General features: G+C 41.8%; 1 protein-coding gene across 2 annotated transcripts in view; it reads left to right on the top strand.

Moving 5' to 3' along the window:
- The window catches only part of LOC133540126 (polycystin-1-like protein 2), a 58,254-nt gene that overhangs the window by 26,804 nt on the left and 9,861 nt on the right, over window positions 1–21,589 (top strand). The window contains exons 17-29 of one of the 2 annotated variants that reach the window (XM_061882654.1): window positions 5,854–6,000; window positions 6,085–6,209; window positions 11,992–12,112; window positions 12,849–12,977; window positions 14,823–15,048; window positions 15,219–15,409; window positions 15,494–15,724; window positions 16,491–16,592; window positions 16,661–16,839; window positions 16,912–17,058; window positions 17,134–17,333; window positions 17,432–17,658; window positions 21,328–21,541. In XM_061882654.1, the coding sequence (XP_061738638.1) occupies window positions 5,854–6,000; window positions 6,085–6,209; window positions 11,992–12,112; window positions 12,849–12,977; window positions 14,823–15,048; window positions 15,219–15,409; window positions 15,494–15,724; window positions 16,491–16,592; window positions 16,661–16,839; window positions 16,912–17,058; window positions 17,134–17,333; window positions 17,432–17,658; window positions 21,328–21,541 (2,239 nt within the window). Of the gene's footprint in view, window positions 1–5,853; window positions 6,001–6,084; window positions 6,210–11,991; window positions 12,113–12,848; window positions 12,978–14,822; window positions 15,049–15,218; window positions 15,725–16,490; window positions 16,593–16,660; window positions 16,840–16,911; window positions 17,059–17,133; window positions 17,334–17,431; window positions 17,659–21,327; window positions 21,542–21,589 lie in introns of both variants that reach the window. The other variant, XM_061882645.1, reaches the window with a different exon arrangement.

Raw genomic sequence — 21,589 nt, 5'->3', positions numbered from 1 at the left:
TTTTTAAGTTGACCAACTCCCCAGCTTGGTGCCACAACTTGCTTCCACTATTCAGATGAGATGCATGCTTAACTTGTACTAACTCAAAGGCAATACAGCAGCAACAGAAGCAGTTCAAGCTTTTTCTTTATCTTATGGTGGTTACAAATGTTATTAACAGCTGGAGATGTCTAGCAGGTAGTAGCTGGCTACTCGCTAGGAGTCGGAGGAGCAGTGTGAGCAAATTGATGTGTCACGAAGCCAGAAAAGTAGCTCCTCAACGTAAGCTCCTACATTACCAATGTCGCTCGAGCTTGGTTGATATGCAGATTACGGCATGAAAATGGAGCGTTGTTGGCAGGTTTGTAGGCGCAGTGGAATATTTCCATTACTTGCATGGTTAGCCACCTTGTACTAGCAGTTTTTAATATTTAGAACGTACAGAAAAACAGTAAGAGTTCTTGTCTCACATAGTGATTGTGAATGATAGGCAAAATTTTAAAAAAAGGGCAGTTCCCCTTTCAATATCAGTTTGTCGAGGTACAGGTTATGCTGATAGTTAGTCATACTTGCCAACCCTCCTGGATTTTCCCGGAGACTCCCGAAATTCAGCGCCCCTCCCGAAAACCTCCCGGAAGAAATGTTCTCCCGAAAATCTCCCGAAATTCAGCTGGAGCTGGAGGCCACGCCCCCTCCAGCTCAAACGTGCACAGTTCGAAGCTTGAAAGGGAGGATTGCAGACGGATCTGACGGTACTTAACGTCATTTTTAAAAACGACTGCTAATCATCCTCCTTTGCGACCGGACGACCGCGGAGAATTAAAGTAGGAACACTCCGGAGGCAGAAGTTCATTAAGAGGGGGCGGAGTCACCGGCTTTCAGCCATGTTTCCGTCACACAGAGGAAGTCAAGTCCGCGGGAAATGAAGAAATCCTTCAGGATAAATGTTTTGTTTGTCAAAGATCTTGCGTTCACAAGACCGAACCTGGCAGGGGCCAGCACGTCCAAGGGCGCAGAAAATCCAGGTGGGGCCCGACACACAGCCCGCAGGTGGCGGGGGAGAGGAGCCACGAGGCGGGAAAGGAAGGCAGGAATCCGGCCAGGTGAAAAAGCTGACTGGGACGTCGAAAAACCAACGTCGAAGTTGATCATATCAGTGGGAAAGGGGCAAAGATCCAACACTCTTTGGCGGTCATACTCCAGCAGTGAGCTGACAGAGGCGAAAATAGACGCAAACAACACAAAAACGAACAGAGCTGACAGCGAGAGACGGCAGGGCAAAGCACATACTGGCGCCATCTTCTGGAAACTCGGAAGTGATGTTAGTCAAATAGTGAAAGGTAAGTCGTTTTTTTTTTTAGTAACCAGCAAGCACAGTACAGTTAGTAGAACAACTGTGTTTTTATTACTGTGTATTTGATAGGTGCGTCTGAAATTCAACTATTTATTTTATTTATATATATAATAAAATAAACATATACAGCTAGAATTCACTGAAAGTTAAGTAGTTTATATATATATATACATATATATATATATATATATATATATATATATATATATATATATATATGTATGTATATATATATATATGTATGTATGAAATACTCGAGTTGGTGGATTGGCTGTAAGTATACTCTCCTCTTAACCACGCCCCCCGCCCAGAACCACGCCTCCGCCCCACCCCCAACCACGCCCCCCCCCTACCGAAATCGGAGGTCTCAAGGTTGGCAAGTATGTAGTTAGTTTACCTAAAAGCAGCAATAAACACAGCACTCACCAATAGAAATTTGAACACACACAATCAAAAGTCATGAGCACAGGACCTCTGCGGATGACACGGAGTAGCAACCATGACGAGATGACCAAGACTGAAGAAAAACAGGCAAACTTGATACAAGCCGACCATTCAAACTTCAAGGGGAACTGCACTTTTTTTGGAATTTGGAATTTATTTGGAGTTACAATGGGTTAAAAAATGCATTAAAAATATCGGTCCGTCGTGTCTTTTGTAATAACTGTGAACGATAAACAGCATATTTTTTAAAAGGCGCAGTTCCCCTGCTGTGCCTTAAAACCTCTGTAGCAGGGGTCACCAACGCGGTGCCCGCGGGCACCAGGTAGCCCGTAAGGACCAGATGAGTACGCTGGCCTGTTCTAAAAATAGCTCAAATAGCAGCACTTACTAGTGAGCTGCCTCTATTTTTTAAATTGTATTTATTTACTAGAAAGCTGGTCTCGCTTTGCTCGACATTTTTAATTCTAAGAGAGACAAAACTCAAATAGAATTTGAAAATCCAAGAAAATATTTTAAAGACTTGGTCTTCACTTGTTAAAATAAATTCATTTATTTTTTTTACTTTGTTTCTTATAACTTTCAGAAAGACAATTTTAGAGAAAATATACAACCTTAAAAATGATTTTAGGATTTTTAAACACATATACCTTTTTACCTTTAAAATTCCTTCCTCTTCTTTCCTGACAATGTAAAATTTAAAGCCCACCCGGCTGCACCAAACTTTTGGTGCCTTGTTGACACAGAAAAGTACAGTGGTGTATGCACAGCAGTTATGAAGGTTGCAAGCCTGTTTGGTTCAACTTATCTTTGTGAAATAGCCTTTTCTGACATGAACTTCATCAAGAAAAAACACAGAACACGCCTTATTGATGCACATCTGCAAGACTCACTCAGAGTTGCAGTGTGAAGTTACACACCAGAGTACAACACACTACTTAACAGCATGCAATACCAAGCTTCCCACTAACTGACAAAGAAACAGATAACAGATTTGGTGTCCAGTTCAAAGTGTGACATGATTTATTAAAAAATTTGAGAGTTGACGTTTGTATTTTACATGAGTTATTATTTGTACAAACATGGTGCAAAGTAATTCATGATTTGTTAAAAAATGTTAGTGGCTAGCTCAGTGGTTCTTAACCTTGTTGGAGGTACTGAACCCCGTTAGTTTCATATGCGCATTCACTGAACCCTTCTTAGTGAAAAATAAAATGTATTTTTTTTTTTAATTCAAAACAAAGTTATGTGTTTTTGGTAACACTTAAGTATGGAGAACATATTCTAAGTAACAAAGACTTAATTTGGAGTTATTTGTTTAGGGTTAGGGTCAGGGTTAGAGGGTTAGGGTTATAATGAGGCCATGCTGAATAAGGCATTAATAAGTACTTAATAATGTCTAGTTAGGAGCCAATATGTTACTAATTTGCGTTTTAATAAGCAACTAATTAATGGTGAATATGTTCCGGACGGCTTCGAAGCGATTCTGGACCACCGTCCGCCGCCTCAGGAAGGGGAAACAGTGCACTATCAACACCGTGTATGGTGCGGATGGTGTTCTGCTGACCTCGACTGCGGATGTTGTGGATAGGTGGAAGGAATACTTCGAAGACCTCCTCAATCCCACCAACACGTCTTCCTATGAGGAAGCAGTGCCTGGGGAATCTGTGGTGGACTCACCTATTTCTGGGGCTGAGGTCGCTGAGGTAGTTAAAAAGCTCCTCGGTGGCAAGGCCTCAGGGGTGGACGAGATCCGCCCGGAGTTCCTTAAGGCTCTGGATGCTGTGGGGCTGTCTTGGTTGACAAGACTTCGCAGCATCGCGTGGACATCGGGGGCGGTACCTCTGGATTGGCAGACCGGGGTGGTGGTTCCTCTCTTTAAGAAGGGGGACCGGAGGGTGTGTTCCAACTATCGTGGGATCACACTCCTCAGCCTTCCCGGTAAGGTTTATTCAGGTGTACTGGAGAGGAGGCTACGTCGGATAGTCAAACCTCGGATTCAGGAGGAACAGTGTGGTTTTCGTCCTGGTCGTGGAACTGTGGACCAGCTCTATACTCTCGGCAGGGTTCTTGAGGGTGCATGGGAGTTTGCCCAACCAGTCTACATGTGCTTTGTGGACTTGGAGAAGGCATTCGACCGTGTCCCTCGGGAAGTCCTGTGGGGAGTGCTCAGAGAGTATGGGGTATCGGACTGTCTTATTGTGGCGGTCCGTTCCCTGTACGATCAGTGCCAGAGCTTGGTCCGCATTGCCGGCAGTAAGTCGAACACATTTCCAGTGAGGGTTGGACTCCGCCAAGGCTGTCCTTTGTCACCGATTCTGTTCATAACTTTTATGGACAGAATTTCTAGGCGCAGTCAAGGCGTTGAGGGGTTCCGGTTTGGTAACCGCAGGATTAGGTCTCTGCTTTTTGCAGATGATGTGGTCCTGATGGCTTCATCTGACCGGGATCTTCAGCTCTCGCTGGATCGGTTCGCAGCCGAGTGTGAAGCGACCGGAATGAGAATCAGCACCTCCAAGTCCGAGTCCATGGTTCTCGCCCGGAAAAGGGTGGAGTGCCATCTCCGGGTTGGAGAGGAGACCCTGCCCCAAGTGGAGGAGTTCAAGTACCTAGGAGTCTTGTTCACGAGTGAGGGAAGAGTGGATCGTGAGATCGACAGGCGGATCGGTGCAGCGTCTTCAGTAATGCGGACGTTGTACCGGTCCGGTGTGGTGAAGAAGGAGCTGAGCCGGAAGGCAAAGCTCTCAATTTACCGGTCGATCTACGTTCCCATCCTCACCTATGGTCATGAGCTTTGGGTCATGACCGAAAGGATAAGATCACGGGTACAAGCGGCCGAAATGAGTTTCCTCCGCTGTGTGGCGGGGCTCTCCCTTAGAGATAGGGTGAGAAGCTCTGCCATCCGGGAGGAACTCAAAGTAAAGCCGCTGCTCCTTCACATCGAGAGGAGCCAGATGAGGTGGTTCGGGCATCTGGTCAGGATGCCACCCGAACGCCTCCCTAGGGAGGTGTTTAGGGCACGTCCAACCGGTAGGAGGCCACGGGGAAGACCCAGGACACGTTGGGAAGACTATGTCTCCCGGCTGGCCTGGGAACGCCTCGGGATCCCCCGGGAAGAGCTAGACGAAGTTGCTGGGGAGAGGGAAGTCTGGGTTTCCCTGCTTAGGCTGTTGCCCCCGCGACCCGACCTCGGATAAGCGGAAGATGATGGATGGATGGATGGATGTTCCCCATTCTAAAATGTTACCATGTTTTATTACTAGTGCACAAAATGAACCGTGTATGAACATCACCTTGTTCAAACAACAGACCAACACAGTGCATAAACTCACAACAAATTACACACCTGCAAATCAGTTTTACTTCTGCCGTTGCCATATCCGTAATACGCCGATAGGAAGAAGTTTTTATTGACAGGATGAGTCGGGTGTGTTTTGACCTCCGCCGAACCCCTGAGGCCGACTCATCGAACCCACAGGGTTCGATCGAACCCAGGTTAAGAACCACTGGGCTAGCTAGTTAAAATGGGATATTGTGTTTTTACAAAACTGTCTTATAAGTGATCATTTGAAAATGTTCAATGTGAAAAATGTGGACTTAGAGAAAATATAAAAATAAAGTGTTGCATGTTGATATTTATCTGTTTCCATATATATTTATTGTGAGAAATCATTAAGATGATCAGCGTTTCCACAAAGATAAATATAATTAATTATTAATAATAAAATGTAGTTAAAGGTAAATTGAGCAAATTGGCTATTTCTGGCAATTTATTTAAGTGTGTATCAAACTGGTAGCCCTTCGCATTAATCAGTACCCAAGAAGTAGCTCTTGGTTTCAAAAAGATTGGTGACCCCTGCTCTGTAGGCTTTGGGCCATTTCAAATAACAGCTAAATACTTCTGTTCAAGAAAGCATATTACTAATTACAATACAGTAAAACTTTTTACAATGAAAAGACCCAACAAACGTCCTACATGAGGAGCGAGCAATTCCACATGACTTTATTGTCATTGACGTTAACATTGCTATACACTTTTTGAGGAGGATAATTATTTTGTTGTTGTTTTTTCTCTAAAGGAAGAAGCAAGTTCATTGCTGGTTGACCTTAGCTCCTCCCTCAACGCTATCAGTATTCATCAAGAAGACAAGGACGATGTAGAAGTTGTGGAAGGAGCTGCACCAATAGTTGAAGCAGCCAGTAATATTCTGAACGCTTCGTCAAATGTAAAAGCAAAACTACCAAGGCTCCATGTCAGTTTCCTGTCACTTTACAAACTCCTGACCATGTGCTTGATATGTTCTCTTAAGGAAAAAGTTTCCAACTTTCTTCTTACTGGGATAAACAATGTCCAGAATGCTTTGCTGAATCATAAGAAGTTGAATGGAGATCCAATCATCATTGACTCTAATCAGATCAGCGTATATGTCAATAGGTAAGACCTCTTTAACATTTTGGATTATTCCACCTACATTTGCATCCCCATAAAATAAAACATATGATGCATGAGCAAATTAACAGTAAATTAATTTAGGGGGTTAGCATGTAGGCCGAACTTTCAGGTGATCTGAGTTTAAAACCTCCATTTGGGCATCTCCGTGTGGAATTTGCATGTTCTTCCCATGTGTGTGTGGGGAGGGTATCTGAGTGCGAATGGTCATGGTCTATCTGGGCCGCGTGATTGGCCTGTGACCAGTCTAAAGTAGGATGTACCCCAGCTCACTTGTGACCCTAATGAGGATAAGCATGGAAAATAAATGGATTGGGGCAGCACGATGGAACAGGGGTTTGTGCATGTGTCTCACAATACGAAGGTCTTGAGTTCAATCCCGGGCTCGGGATCTTTCTTTGTGGAGTTTGCATGTTCTCACCATGAATGCGTGGGTTCCCTCCGAGTACTCCGGCGTCCTCCCACCTCTAAAGACATGCACCTGGGAATAGGTTGATTGGCAACACTAAAGTGGCCCTAGTGTGTGAATGTTGTCAGTCTATCTGTGTTGGCCCTGCGAGGAGGGGGTGACTTGTCCTGGGTACACCCCACCTTCCGCCCGAATGCCACCTCGAACGGGACAAGCGGTAGAAAATGGATGGATGGAATAAATGGATTGTCATAATATTTTTTTAAATATTTTTCTTTAATCAATGTGTAATGCTTATTTTTTCTATGCTTTTGTTATAATCTATAATCTGAAGCATATCGTACATTTTTAAACACGTTCACAATGCTTTATGACAAACATTTTCCATGGAAACAACTCAGTAGGAAGCAGAAAAAAAAATAACCAGGGATGACAAAATAATTTAAAAATGCTTGTAATAAGAAGAATACTGTAGCCGAGTGTCCTGGGTTCGCCTATACAGTGTAGTTATATAATAAAATAATAAACGGTAGACATTAGATCAGGTCCGGTAGTCACCGCTTCTTTAATCTCTCTCCACAACAACAACACGCACCCTACGTCACCACCCTTATGGCAACTCTGAAAGGACAAAACTCCTCCTCACTCTCTGTTAACTTGGGACACGCTGAACTGTTTGTTACAATACATACACTAAAAGTATAAAAACAAGCTAACTAGCATACAACAAACATGTAGAAAAAAATATTAAAGTCAATTATTAGACAGGAACAAAATCAATATGGGAGCAACAGAGGGCATCCTCAACAGCATTATTATTAATGTCACTAAGAGGGTTTACCTCCAATACTTCTCAGACGGAAAAGTAAATAATGATAATGGCAACATGAAGTAAGTAGTAGAAAGCTTCAATAACTACTTGGTAAATATTCGACCAAAATTGGAGAAAGGGATTCCAGACCCAGTTTAAACTACTAAGGACGTCAATAACACCATAGATACAAATCCTACCTCAATGTTCCTCACAAATGTAACACAAGAGGAAATACTTAAAATGGTGAATAAATGAATTGATTAAAATGGACCCCGACTCAAACAAGTTGAAAAACTTATTCGGGTGTTACTATTTAGTGGTCAATTGTACGGAATATGTACTGTACTGTGTAATCTACTAATAGTGGGTAAAAGTGGATCACATGTTCGGCCTGAGAGGTGCTCACTACCAGGATGTCGTCCAAGTAGATAAACAGAAATGGCAAGTCACGTAAAACAGAGTCCATCAGTAGCTGGAATGTCTGTGTGGCGCTTTTAAGGCCACAAGGAATCCGTAAAAATTTGAACAGTTCAAATTAGGTGATGACTGCTGTCTTTGGGATATCAGAGGTTTGGACCGGCACCTGATGATAGCCCCAGACGAGATCTTTTTTAGAAAACACAGTTTTCCCAGCCAGGGTAGTCGCATTGTTGAGTCTGTGGTAATCACCGTATTGCCGCCAACCACCTCCAGACTTGGCGACGTCCACAGGCTCTCTGAGCGGCGAATGATCCTGAGGCGTTTCATGGTCTCAAATTCAGCCTTAGCGATGGAGAGCTTTGCAGCGTCCAGGCGCCAGGCTCGTGCGTGCACAGTGGGGCCTGTGGTGGCAATGTGGTGTTCCACACCATGCTTGGCGGTAGATGACGAGAATGTGGGCTGCGCCAGGGTGGGGAACTCAGTGGGGAGGCATAGAAAGACGTCCTTCATGGGTAGCATGCTGGAAAGCCTGATGGAGTCCGTCGCACCAAGCGCCTGTTTTTTATATCCACAAGAAGGCCGAAAGCACAGAGAAAATCTGCACCGATGAGCGTCTCCGTCACCGTAGCAGTCACGCTGTCCACCAAAACACAGCTTCACGTACCGTATACCGTAAGTGCGGATAGGGCTGCCAAGGGCCACTTCAATGGGGGGGCCAAGGGACTCAGACAGCATGTCCAACCTTGATGCTGGCAGGACGCTCCTCTGCACGCCCGTGACACACAGGAACCGTCGTCCAGAGAGGTAGTCCTGGATGAAGAGCAGCCTGCCAGTACTGCCGACGCTCATGGCCACTGCTGAGCGCCGGCCCTGGCGTTTACCGGCAGCGGTCCACTGAAACTACACGGGGGACGGCACCACCTGGCTTTTGTCATGAACTTTGCGTGGAAAAAAAATAGTCCAGAATCCGGTTGCTGCCTGCAATGAAAAAAGGCAGCTAGCTCTCTCCGCGTCGGAAATTTCAAATGTCTTTAAAAGGTAAGCCTTTAATGTAATATACTTCTTCCTCTCCGGTTTGTGCATGAGGAAGCTAACCGCTCTGGTCGCTGTAGCGCTCCCTAGGGAGGAAACAACATAATAAAACTTAGTGTCGTCTTCGGTGATACCACGCAGGGCGAACTGTGCCTCGGCCTGGGAAAACCATGCAGTTGCAGAAGATTGCCAGAAATCGGGCAGCTTCAGTGAAACCACATTCGCCGTCATGGTCGATAATATTCACTGAATCCGTGAAGCGTTGGGGTCACCAGTGTTGCGCTTGTACCGTGAAAGCAAGACAACTTGAAGTATCATTTGACACAAATACAAGAATGAATCACTACTAACATTGAATGACTCAAAATGACAATCACAACAATTGAATTGAATTATATTTATATAGCGCTTTTCTCTAGTGACTCAAATCACTTTACATTGTGAAACCCAATATCTAAGTTACATCTAAACCAGTGTGGGTGGCACTGGGAGCAGGTGGGTAAAGTGTCTTGTTCAAGGACACAACGGCAGTAACTAGGATGGCAGAAGCGGGGATCGAACCTGGAACCCTCAAGTTGCTGGCACGGCCACTCCACCAACCGAGCTATACCGCCCAAATCGAACAATGACAGTAAATAATGATGACAAAGTCAGGTAAACAGGTGTGGTGAATTATGTCCTTAAAGCGACCGCTACAGTGTAATGATAAAATGAACTGGAAATCTTATATACAAAATATACAACATAAGATGGCAATAAATACATTAATAATGAATTAAGCTAAATATATATTGAACCAAAAATTGCTTCAGATTATTTACTGTTTGTTAGTGTTACCATATCTGAGTTATTGTGCAGAAATATACAGTACACTTCAGACGCTAACCGCTCGAATAATACATAATGCTAGATATGGAGAATATTCAAACTCTTTCTTTATTTAATCGAAAATATTGAAATTATTGTGAATCTGTAAACAGTTAAAATTATGCCCAAAGCAAACTGTAACCTGCTACCCAAGAACGTACAACAATTATTCTCAACAAAAGAAGAGAAATATACCCTGAGAGAAAAATGTAACTTTTGTTTGCACATACAACACTTAAAGGCCTACTGAAACCCACTACTACCCACCACGCAGTCTGATAATTTATATATCAATGATGCAATATTAACATTGCAACACATGCCAATACGGCCTTTTTAGTTTACTAAATTGCAATATTAAATTTCCCAGGAGTTTCGTCTTGAAAACATCGTGTAATGATGACGTGTACGCAAGATGTCACGCGTTTTGAGGAAGTATGAGTGCTGGGTACACACACAGCTAAATGTCGTCTGCTTTAACGGCATAATTACACAGTATTTTGGAGATCTGTGTTGCTGAATATTTTGCAATTTGTTCAATTAATATTGGAGAAGTCACAGTAGAAAGATGGAGTTGGGAAGCTTTAGCCTTTAGCCACACAAACACACGGTGATTCCTTGTTTAAAATTCACAGAGTTAAAACTTTACTGAGGATCACAGCGAACATGGTTCCTGACCACTTTTCAACCAGCAGGTTTCGGTGAGAAAATTGTGGTTAAAAAGTCGCCTCTTACCGGATATCAGCTGAGCTTGCGCCTCCCGTACAGCTGCCGTCGACTTCACCGAAACACTGCGCGTCAACACCCGGCCGTGGACGTACACTTCCAACTATTAGGTACTGTTAAACTCACTAAAACACTAGCAACACAATAGAAAGATATGGGATTTCCCAGAATTATCCTCAAACACAAATCTTCCATCCTCGCTCAAATTAATGGGGAAATTGTCGTTTTGTCGGTCCGAATAGCACTTTTTGTTGGAGGCTCCCATTAAGAACAATGTGAATATGTGAGGAGCCCCCACACGTGTGATGTCATCGTCTCCGACTTCCGGTAGAGGCAGGGCTTTTCTCCAGTTGCAAACTTTATTGTGGATGTTCTCTACTAAATCCTTTCAGCAAAAATATGGCAATATCGCGAAATGATCAAGTATGACACATAGAATGGACCTGCTATCCCCGTTTAAATAAGAAAATCTCATTTCAGTAGGCCTTCAAAACCTTTAGTTTATCAGTATAGAATGACATTTTAAAATGGATTAAGTAAAGATGTCAAACAGTGTACTAATAGTATCCAATGTAAGTAAATGTTCAAATTCAAAGTGTTTATGAAGTAAATGGTAAATGGGTTATGCTCGTATTGCGTTTTTCAACCTTCAAGGTACTCAAAGAGCTTTGACAATATTTCCACATTCCCCCATTCATAAACACCTTCACACACTGATAGACAGAGCTGCCATGCAAGGCACAAACCACAATCCATCAGGAGCAAGGGTGTCTTGTTCAAGGACACAACGGACGTGACTGGCAGAAGCTGGGGATCAAACCAGAAGCCCTCAAGTTGCGGGCCCGCCCACGCTACCAACCGAGCCACACCGTCCTCCCAACAAAAGAACCATGATAAACACTCTGAATGTATTGATAATCTTATTCATCTCACGATATGAAATACAACTTCCTCCATCCATCCATTTTTTTACCGCTTGTTCTCTTGGGGTCGCGGGGGTGACTGGAGCCTATCCCAGCTGCATTCGGATGGTAGGCAGGATACAAATACAAATACAACTTTCTTTATTATTAATACATTTTTAAAATATTATTATTCATGGAGTATATTCTGAATACATTGAGAACAGGAAGAGAACTAGAGTGTTGGCAAGTGCTATGTAATGGAAAAGGAGTAGGATTAAATAAGCTCTGCTTCTGCCTACTCCTTTTCAAACATGTTAGAAAGAGAAAATGGAAATTGTGATCATGGTATAGTTGTATGCATGTTCGAAATAAACTCAAACCATAGCCATAACCATAATTTTATATTTGGTAATTTTATGCTAAAAACTCACTCCTGTTACTATTAGTCCTGAGTCATCTTTAACCTGAAGTAATAATATATTTAGCCGACTGTGTGGGTTTTGATACAGTTTACATTAATGTACAGGTGCACTTGATTTTATGGTTGGTGGTTCTCGTAGAGATGTCTTAAAAACTGCAATACACTTTCTGCAGAGTGTCTCCAGAAACCATGTCTGAGCAGGACATAAACATCCAGAGGAGCAGTGCTTCTAGATTTTCTTTCCCTTCTCTGCCTGCTGATGTAGTCTCACCGGAAGAGCCAGTGGATGTTAGAGTAAGTTTGTGCATTTTATATTTTATTTTGAATATTGCTGATATACCAAAACAAACCACTTGGTCTGTCCTCAACAAGATAATACAGTTTTGTTTTGACTGACACTATCAGAAGTAATACCGTATTTCCTTGAATTGCCGCCGGGGCACTAATTAATTTAAAATCTCTTCTCACTCCTGCGCTAACCAAAGGCATGCGGTAAATGTCAGCATGCGCTAATTATTTTAAAACGTCTTCTCACTCCGGCACTTACCAAAGGCATGCAGTGAAAAATTTAATGTGATGTAAGCTTGGACCTTAAATCTTACTGAATAGCTCTTAATCTTCTTCCCTTTATGCGATTTCAAATTACCAGTACTGAAATCAGCCTCCTCCATTTTGAAAATGATGACAGGGGAAGCGTCACTAGTGACGTCACGAGTTTGACCAGGGGGTAATGCTAAGCATGCGCTAATTATTTTGCGAAGCGAGTTTGACCCGGTAGTAATTCAAGGCAGGCGCATACTAAATGCCCTGCGGCAATTCAAGGAAATACTGTAATTTAACAATATGAATATTGTAGTGCATAGTTAGTACTATAGCCTTCCACCGAGAATTATTTGTCTACATAACAACCATTTCAAAACAGTGTCAATCAAAACTGAGAATTTTTCTCTTTTAATGATAATTATATTGTGTTTGATTTAACTCACAAACTAATGTATCCACATACTGTACTGTTTATAATATGCCACAGATGATGAGTTTTGAAAAGAACCCATATTCGTGGAAAGGGGGAAACATTTCGGGAACTGTGGGATCTGTCTCTCTTACAAGAATGAACGGCTCCGTCATCCCTGTTAAGAATTTGCCTTCAGAGATTGAGGTACTCTACAGCAACAATAAACTATAATACATGTACCATATTATACTATTTTTCAACCAATTTAAAAAGAGGGCCCACAATAGTATATTGTAAGTGGATTGTCCAAAATCTAACCTTGATGCTGGAATGTATGCAGTTTAAAAGTGCTTTTAGTGAGCCCTACTGGGGAAACTGGATAACACACGGCACTGACAAAGCTTAACCTATTTTTACCATAACAATCTACAAGGTTAATACCGTTCGCTTCTCTTTCTTCTCCTCCATTTATCTGCTTTCTTTTGTATTTCAAATTATCATTCCATTTATGTATTGCTGCACTTGAAACAATTGTATTGTTGATAATAGAGGTAATTATTGTCATTATTCATTATCAATTGTGCTATTTCTATTGGTATTTGTATTGCTCCAGTTGTAGTGCAATAATGTTCATTGTCATTTCTGTGTTATTAATATTTACTTCACTAACTGCCTTTTTGCTATCACTTTTCATATCATATTCGTACATATCGTATTTGCTAATTATTTTCTGTTGTTGTTGTGGTTGTTGTTGTGTTTGTTGTTGTTGTTGTCGCTATATTGTTTTCTGTCTGTATTATATTATTACATATGGTCCCCACAATTTCCCCCTCTGTCTTCCTTTTTTTCTCTTTTTATCCCCTCATGCTCCAGTCCGGCTGCACCAAATCATAATATAAATCCCTTTAATAAAGTCAAATACGAATAAGACAACATGAGAAGTATACCACATTTCTCTTTCGTAAAGCAAATATAGGCCTCTACATCAACAATATGATTTGCCTGAGTAGCTGGGCAGGACAAAAAAAAGTCAGCCCTTCCGGGAAAATGTCATTTTGTGTATACAGCCTGTACATTAGCATAGCTATAGTACGTCAGCCTAATTTGAACAGCATATTAGCCTTTTTGCTGAAGGAACAAAATGACAGATTTTACTGTACCCACAACTTTATCTGACTGGCAGTGCTCCAGTCTTAACTTAATGATGTGTAGTGAAGCCTACCTTTTCCAAAGCTGTTGTGTACTGTAGATGTGAAAAAGTGTTGTTTTGACTGTGCGGACCATTGAGAAGTTTTTCATTTATGTCGTCATGAAAACTTTTAAAAGTGACCGTTTAAACACATCTTCTCTTTAAAGTGGAACAAACAAATAATGGTTTTCTCTTATTTGGTGGTCATAAACAAGGTCTATGGCATTACTATTTAACAGGCGTCCTATGGGCCAAATCCAGCCCAGGAATGACACCAAATCGGCTCCCATGGGTCAGTTCAAAACCTGGAAAAAAAAACACTCTTGCAGCAAATTCTTACAAATACTACAGTGTTTCTATTTCATAAAGAAACTTGGACCACTGTAAAATATTTGCAGATCCTGGCATTGACATTTTAACCTTGCTAGCAAACCTAAAACACTTGTTCTTCCATAACATAACACTTGAGATTTAACATTTACATAACTGAGGCGTTCCTCAAGGCACCCCTTTAAGTCCACTCCTTTTTTGGCAATCAACATTTATTTTTTTGTGATTTATTGTAAATTTATATAACTAAGGAGGCTTGTTTAGTTCATATGCAGTCAGTAGTCATGTGCTCACCTTCTTTAGTTTAGCTAGTAGTGTTCCTCAAGGTTCCATATTTGCTCCTCTCTTTTTCATCATTTGAGCTATTCAACTGGTGGCCCGCGAGTTCAGTGAAAAAAACTTGTGAGGGATATTTTTACAGAAGGTTTGAAAAAAATCACAGCGCTCCTGTAGCTCAAATGTCAGTCGTGCATAATATGGGCCATATGAGAACAGTTTTTAATAGGTATTTGTGTTACTGGGGGTTTCAGATTCTCCTTCCCAGGCCAGATGTACGACAGGAGAACAGTACAGTTCTGGACTTGGGAAATTTTAGCACGATTATCATTGAAATTCCGTCCCCTGATGTAACACTGGTGCTAAAAACTGAGCCCTCTGAAGACATTTCCTTCATGTTACTTCTTGGGTACAAGAAGTATCCGACGAATGAGGACTATGTCGCTAAAATTCAGATGCCTCTCGAGAACGTAAAAGAAGGTATGTTAAAATATGAAATGTAATAAAATCTAGAGCTGTCAGATTTACAGTATATTGGACAACTATTTTTTTACTACAAAATTTGCTCTCCTCGGCACCCAGCATGTGCCAATCCACTTATTATGATAACCACTAATATGTGTTGTGTCTCCTGATGATTTTTACCACAGAGGAAAAATATACCTGGGTCCTTAGTCCTCAAGATAGGACAGGTGATGTTGGTGTGCACTTCCTCGTCTTGAAGCCAAAAGTAGAGCCGGGCGTAAAGTCTGTTAACACCACTGTCAGTATCATAACCATTGCAGCCCAGTGCAAGTACTGGGACGATATTGAGTCTTCTTGGAGTGAAAATGGCTGCCGGGTAAGTGGTAAACCATCTTTTGCCTTTTTGAGTTATGAAAAGCATCATCCGCATTGTTTTTTTCCCGCTTCATTCTTCCCACAGGTTGGCCCACTCACCACGCCTTTGGTCACTCAGTGTCTGTGTAACCACTTAACTTTCTTTGGCAGCTCTTTTTTTGTCATGCCAAACCTAGTAGATGTATCCCGCACCGCAGAACTTTTTGCCACTTTTGCTAACAACCCTGTGGTGGTGTGTTTTGTGGGGGCAATCTTCTTTGCTTATCTCCTCGTGGTTGTCTGGGCTCGAAGAAAAGACATTCAGGACACAGCTAAGGTAAAAAACTAAGGTAAAACTTTTAATGAACTCAACACACTTTAATGTGTGTTCCTAAATTTCTGTTGGATGTCTTAGATGAAGAGAGCAGTTATGATTTTGGTTTTCCAGAGTAAACAACTAAAAACTAAAGTTTTGGGTTTTGTTTTCTAAAAATACATACATTTGTCTAAATATGGCCGAAGACACAAATTATTGTGGGTTTCCTGGGCGTCGTCTTTATCACTAAATAAAAATCTAATCTGCAGAAGAGAATTCCTCCACCATTTTCAAATATCTTTCTTTCTTTTATTTAAGTGGTCAGCTTGAAGTGTCTTTCTGTCTCCGACTCACTCTTTGTCATGTGACATGTGTCCGTGACTGTTCGGATTTTGCTTACTAGCTTGGATGACTCACCGTATCTTGCCTCCGATTGGTCAGTCTGTAATATTTCGCTCTGACCTTAGCCAATTGTGACTCATCATACGAATAGCAACCATCATGGATTTTCTCCAAATGTATGGATGTTCTCTTTATTTGTATTTTTTTCTGGCCTGTATTTGCAGTCCATCTTCTCTCTTTGTAACGTTTAGCTTTGACGCAAGCTACTTAGCTACAGGGGTCTAAAAGTGGCAATATCGAGAAGCTGCTCGTCAAAAAAGTTGCTAAGCTACCGCCAACCTACTGGAAAATGTAGTTAAGCTACATAGCTTAGCTACATCTAACTTGTTACTGCCCATCACTGCAGATAGACATATGATCTTCCCTTTTATGCATGTACTTCAAGGTCAAGATTACAGTGCTTGAAGATAATGACCCTTTGGCAGAGTACTGCTATATGGTGACAGTTAGTACGGGGCATCGTCATGGCGCAGCCACCTCCTCTCAGGTAAGTCCTATTACTGAACATTTGCAGTGGGATTCTCTATGTCTCCTGAGCAACAACACCATTTTCAGGTGACATTAACCTTGCTGGGAACGGAAGGAGAAAGTGAGCCCCACCATCTGACTGATCTTGAGAAACCTTTGTTTGAGAGGGGCGGAGAGGACATATTTCTCTTGACCACACACTTTTCTCTTGGAGAGCTGCAGGGCATCAGGTTGTGGCATGACAACTCGGGCACCCACCCTGCATGGTATAGCATAAGGGCTGATGATTGCTTGAGTCTTTGCTGTTAAAATGATGAACACACTAATCCGACATGCAGGTATGTCAACAAAGTAACAGTGCAAGATCTGGATGGTGGCCAGAAATGGCACTTTCTTTGTAACTCCTGGCTTGCTGTCGACGTGGGAGAGTGCACCCTTGACAAGGTCTTCCCAGTGGCTACAGAGGAGGACCTGAAGAGATTTAGGTAGGGGCAGCCAACAATTTTCATCCTGAAGCAATACACATTGCCTTGGAGTCATCCCTCTTTTTGTCCTTGTAGCAATCTGTTTTTCATGAAGACAGCTAAGGATTTCCGTGATGGACACATCTGGTTCTCTGTCATAAGTCGACCTCCATGCAGCACTTTTACCCGTGTGCAGCGAGTTTCTTGCTGCTTTTCCCTGTTGCTGTGCACCATGCTGACTAGCATCATGTTTTGGGGTGTTCCTACAGATCCCTCGGAACAGACCATGGACCTGGGTATATGATTATGTACTGTTTTTGATGCATCATTATCATGTGTTAATGATTCCGCAGGATGAGAGCTTCTTGCTAACACAACTTCCTGTGTTTTGCAGGTCACATTGAGTTCACCTGGCAGCAGGTTATGATTGGCTTTCAGAGTTCCATCATCATGTTTCCCATCAATCTACTCATTGTGAGCATCTTCAGAAACACTCGTCCTCGGGAAAAGGTCATGAAATCAGACAAGACTAAGCAGGGGAAGACAGTTCGAGTGTCCCCGTCACAGACCTCTTCCCCTCTGAAAGAACAGAAGGACATCACACCAGACACTGTGATGAAGGTAAGGACACTTTTGACTTCATGAACAAAGTGTCAAGAATGTTCACAGGCGTGTTTAGGTTTGACTGACCATACGTGCTCTTTTCTCCGAACATGTCCTCTTTTGCGGGACTGTCCGGAGTGTCCGGGTGGGGTTTCATAAATGCCTCAAATGTCTGGCGTTTTGTGTCAAGGTTGCGTGTATTCTCAATGTACGTCCAGGGTTAAGAGGAGTTAAAAACAAAACAATTTGTGAAGGTGTGCGCACGCAGCAAAATTCGTTAGGGAGGGGCAGAGACAGAGAGACCGAAAGAGAGAAGTAGTGGATTGATTGTCAATCAAAGCATACTTGCTCAACAGCCATACAGGTCACACTTAGGGTGGCCGCATAAACAACTTTAACACTGTTACAAATATGCGCCACACTGTTAACCCACACCAAACAAGAATGACACATTTTGGGAGAACATCCGCACTGTAACACAACATAAACACAAGAGAACAAATACCCAGAACCCCTTGCAACACTGACTCTTCCGGGATGCTACAATATACTGCCCCTCCACCCCCCTCCACCTCAACCCCCTATTTCGTCAAATATTCCACTTTGAAAAATATTTTTGTGGAAAATTTTACATATTTTGTGTGTTTTTCATAAAAAAATATAGTTTTGTTTGACAAAAAAGGGTGGAAATGAGGAATAGATCTGAAGTTGATGTAGACTACAGAGATTTAAGCGTTAAATATAAAATGTATGTATGCCCTGGCACACCATTATCATCATTTCATGACCGAAGCAAAACGCTTTTTACACTTTCATACGGAAATACATACACCTACAACTTACTAAATAAAAACAAAGAAAAAATTACCAGCAGCGGTAAAGTTTAGATCCATGAAGGAAGGAAGAAAGTGAATGAATGTTTATAACTGAATACATTTACATATGCATACAAATTTGTCTTCTTTTTATATTACTTCTTTTAATGAGTTAAGTAATATTTTCCAAAACACAATACAGAATGTGAGATATAACAGGACAATGCATACGTTTATCATTTGTTTTTAAAACGCTTACAAAAAAGTTGTACCCCAAAAATTTACTGTGGGACCCCATTTTTATGACTTGATGGGGTCCATGGAACCCAATTTTGATAATTCCTAGCGCCAACACTGCTGTCAACAGTTAAATAAATGTATTATTTCTAAAGCAAGTTCAAGTATCATTGGCAAATTTTCACCTATGGCACGCATATATGTGTCCTCTTTTTGGGATTTCACAATATGGTCAGCCTAGTTTAGGTACCACAGCGGTGTACTTACGTGGCTTGCTACGACTATCTTCACTTTTGCCCATATAAAATCAAAAAAACAGTCGCTGCTCAGCCGAGGTTCCATGCAAGCATGCAATGAACTACAGCAGGGGTGACATAAAACACTGCTGGGTGCTCATTGGTCGAGCCGATACGTTATTGTACCTATGGTTTTAATTTACATTTAACATGCTTCCTTGGGACACTAAAATTGGCCCTAGTGTGTGAATGTGAGTGTGAATGTTGTTTGTCTATCTGTGTTGGCCCTGCGATGAGGTGGCGACTTGTCCAGGGTGTACCCCGCCTTCCGCCCGATTGTAGCTGAGATAGGCGCCAGCGCCCCCCGCGACCCCGAAAGGGAATAAGCGGTAGAAAATGGATGGATGGATGCTTCCTTGGGGTCTAGATAATATGTATTGGAGATGCTTTTGATGTAACATTTTTATTTACAGTCTCATTTATAACTTACTTTCTGCATATGTCTGCAAGATGTTTGTTTGTGGAGGCGTTCCCACATTGCAAATGAAACAATGCCCCATCCTCTCTAAAAGTATACAAAATAACTGTTGAAGTTAAGTGTCTGATATTACTGTCATATAAATATTGTGGGACATGAGTAGACACAAATAGGCACTGCTTTATCCTAACCCTTTAGAACTATTTACTATTTCTTATGTCTTGCTACGCTTTATACCCTTACTCTGTCCCTCTCTCTCTACCCAACCGATCACAATAAATGGCTAACCGACATAACATGGGTTCTGTTTGAGGTTTATTCCCTAAAGGGAGATTTTCATTGCCTCTGTTGCCAAGTGCTTGCTAATTTGTGGTTCAGTTGGTTCTTTCTCTCATTCTTTCTTTTTTTTCTCTCTATGGAAAGCTGCTTCTGGCAGAGTGGTGGGACCAGACAAGCTCTGGTTCTTTGCACTCCTTTTGAATGGTTGATTACAAAATATTTGCTTGTGAAAATTTACCACGATCCAAATAAAATGAATTGATTGAAAAGTTGATGGATTTAATTGAAATTATCCAAATGTATCTTGGAGCTCCTACCCCTCTGGCTGCTAGCGTATACGTAATGTGCAAATAAGTACTGTATGTCCATCTCACTGTGACATCACAACACATCTAATATCTAAAATACTGCAAAACATAGGCATCTAAAACTGGGTGTAAATTTACTCCCATACGCCTAAAACCTTTTGATTTGACATTTTCAGCATTGTTCAAAGGGGCTGGATTACGCACAACAACCAACTTTTCTAACCTTTTTTGTCTGTTTTTGTGTATTTGAAATCCCATTAAGTCACAAAAATTTGAAATCAAGCCATGGAGGCATGGTGGAGATATTTATTAAACAATCTTGCCTTCACCCAAACTTGCTCCGAACCATCAGTCTGGAATTTGAGACCTTAGTGATGTGTTTTGTCTTCGTCACGTCAACGAATAACTCCATCTATGATAGAGGTTTATCTTTGGCGAGTACGCCATTTTTATCCAGTAATCATCCAAAGTTGTAGTCAATAAGTTCCTTATTTTTCTCCATCCTAGAGTTGTGGAGCACACTGGCTAATACATGCACATGCATGCTAAAATCCTCCACTGTAGCGTACAGTTGCATATTTTTCTAACGTATCTGTTCAGTACACTCAATATGGAAGACTACAACATGGCTGGCAGGGTGGAGGCACAGTCCAAGGAAGCTTGGCGTGGAAAAGGGCGTTGGCACATTCTGAAGAGACAGTCAGAAAGCGGCCTGGGGATGGTCTGTAAAACAAGATCTTTGCATCATTTTCTTATGTATAGCTCTTAGAAGTGTTTTAAATGTAGGAAATAAATCATAACATGACCCCCTTTAATACGACTATAACAATATTTGTAAGTCAGAAAAGACAAAAGTCATCATTGGCCACCTTCAAGTCAAAAAACAAACACACGCGCTTTTGTTACCTTAATTGTGGATTTACTTATAAATACAGAAGACCGTCATTTGCCGACTGCTAATTCCCTACTGCAAGGGTGAAAAGCGAAAAACATTTTTGATCCTATAACCAAGCCAACCTCGGCATTCAAGAATTCTTAACAAAGAAAAACGTATAATCTGTTGTCAAATGAAGCCAGCTTATTGCATTCTAACAACCGTAAGAACATGTTTTTCTCCTGTATGTTTTAAGAACTTCACACATGTTGTATAAGTCCCCATTATTTGTAAGTTTGTCTACGACCCATAAAGTAGACGGGCACGGAGCTATTTCTTAGCGTGTCTTTATTTCAGCACTTCAATACAACGACACAACATCCGGATTCCCATCACGCATTGCTTACAACTACGGCAAATTGCGATGTCCAAAAACATAACAACATGGTTTCTCCATCAGGACATAAAGAGAATTGCCCAGTCACTGTCAAAGGCCATGAAGAGTCCTCTGCCTCATATTGAGCTACGACCTGGTCAACAGACCGATATCAACACCTTGCTGTCACTGGTGGAAGACATCATAAGACAGCAAAATCGATCCTCCTGTGACTTCTACACTGATACCGCCAAAAGAGAACGCTCCATCCTCAGTCTAGGTGCAGTTGACCTTCAAGGTAATCTATGCCCTGATCATGATTTTGGTATACTTTGCCTCTCAAAGC

Source organism: Nerophis ophidion, linkage group LG02, assembly GCF_033978795.1.
Source record: "Nerophis ophidion isolate RoL-2023_Sa linkage group LG02, RoL_Noph_v1.0, whole genome shotgun sequence".
Taxonomy (NCBI): domain Eukaryota; kingdom Metazoa; phylum Chordata; class Actinopteri; order Syngnathiformes; family Syngnathidae; genus Nerophis; species Nerophis ophidion.
The sequence above is the reverse complement of the archived record's forward strand: the minus strand, read 5'-3'. Positions and strand labels throughout refer to the sequence as shown.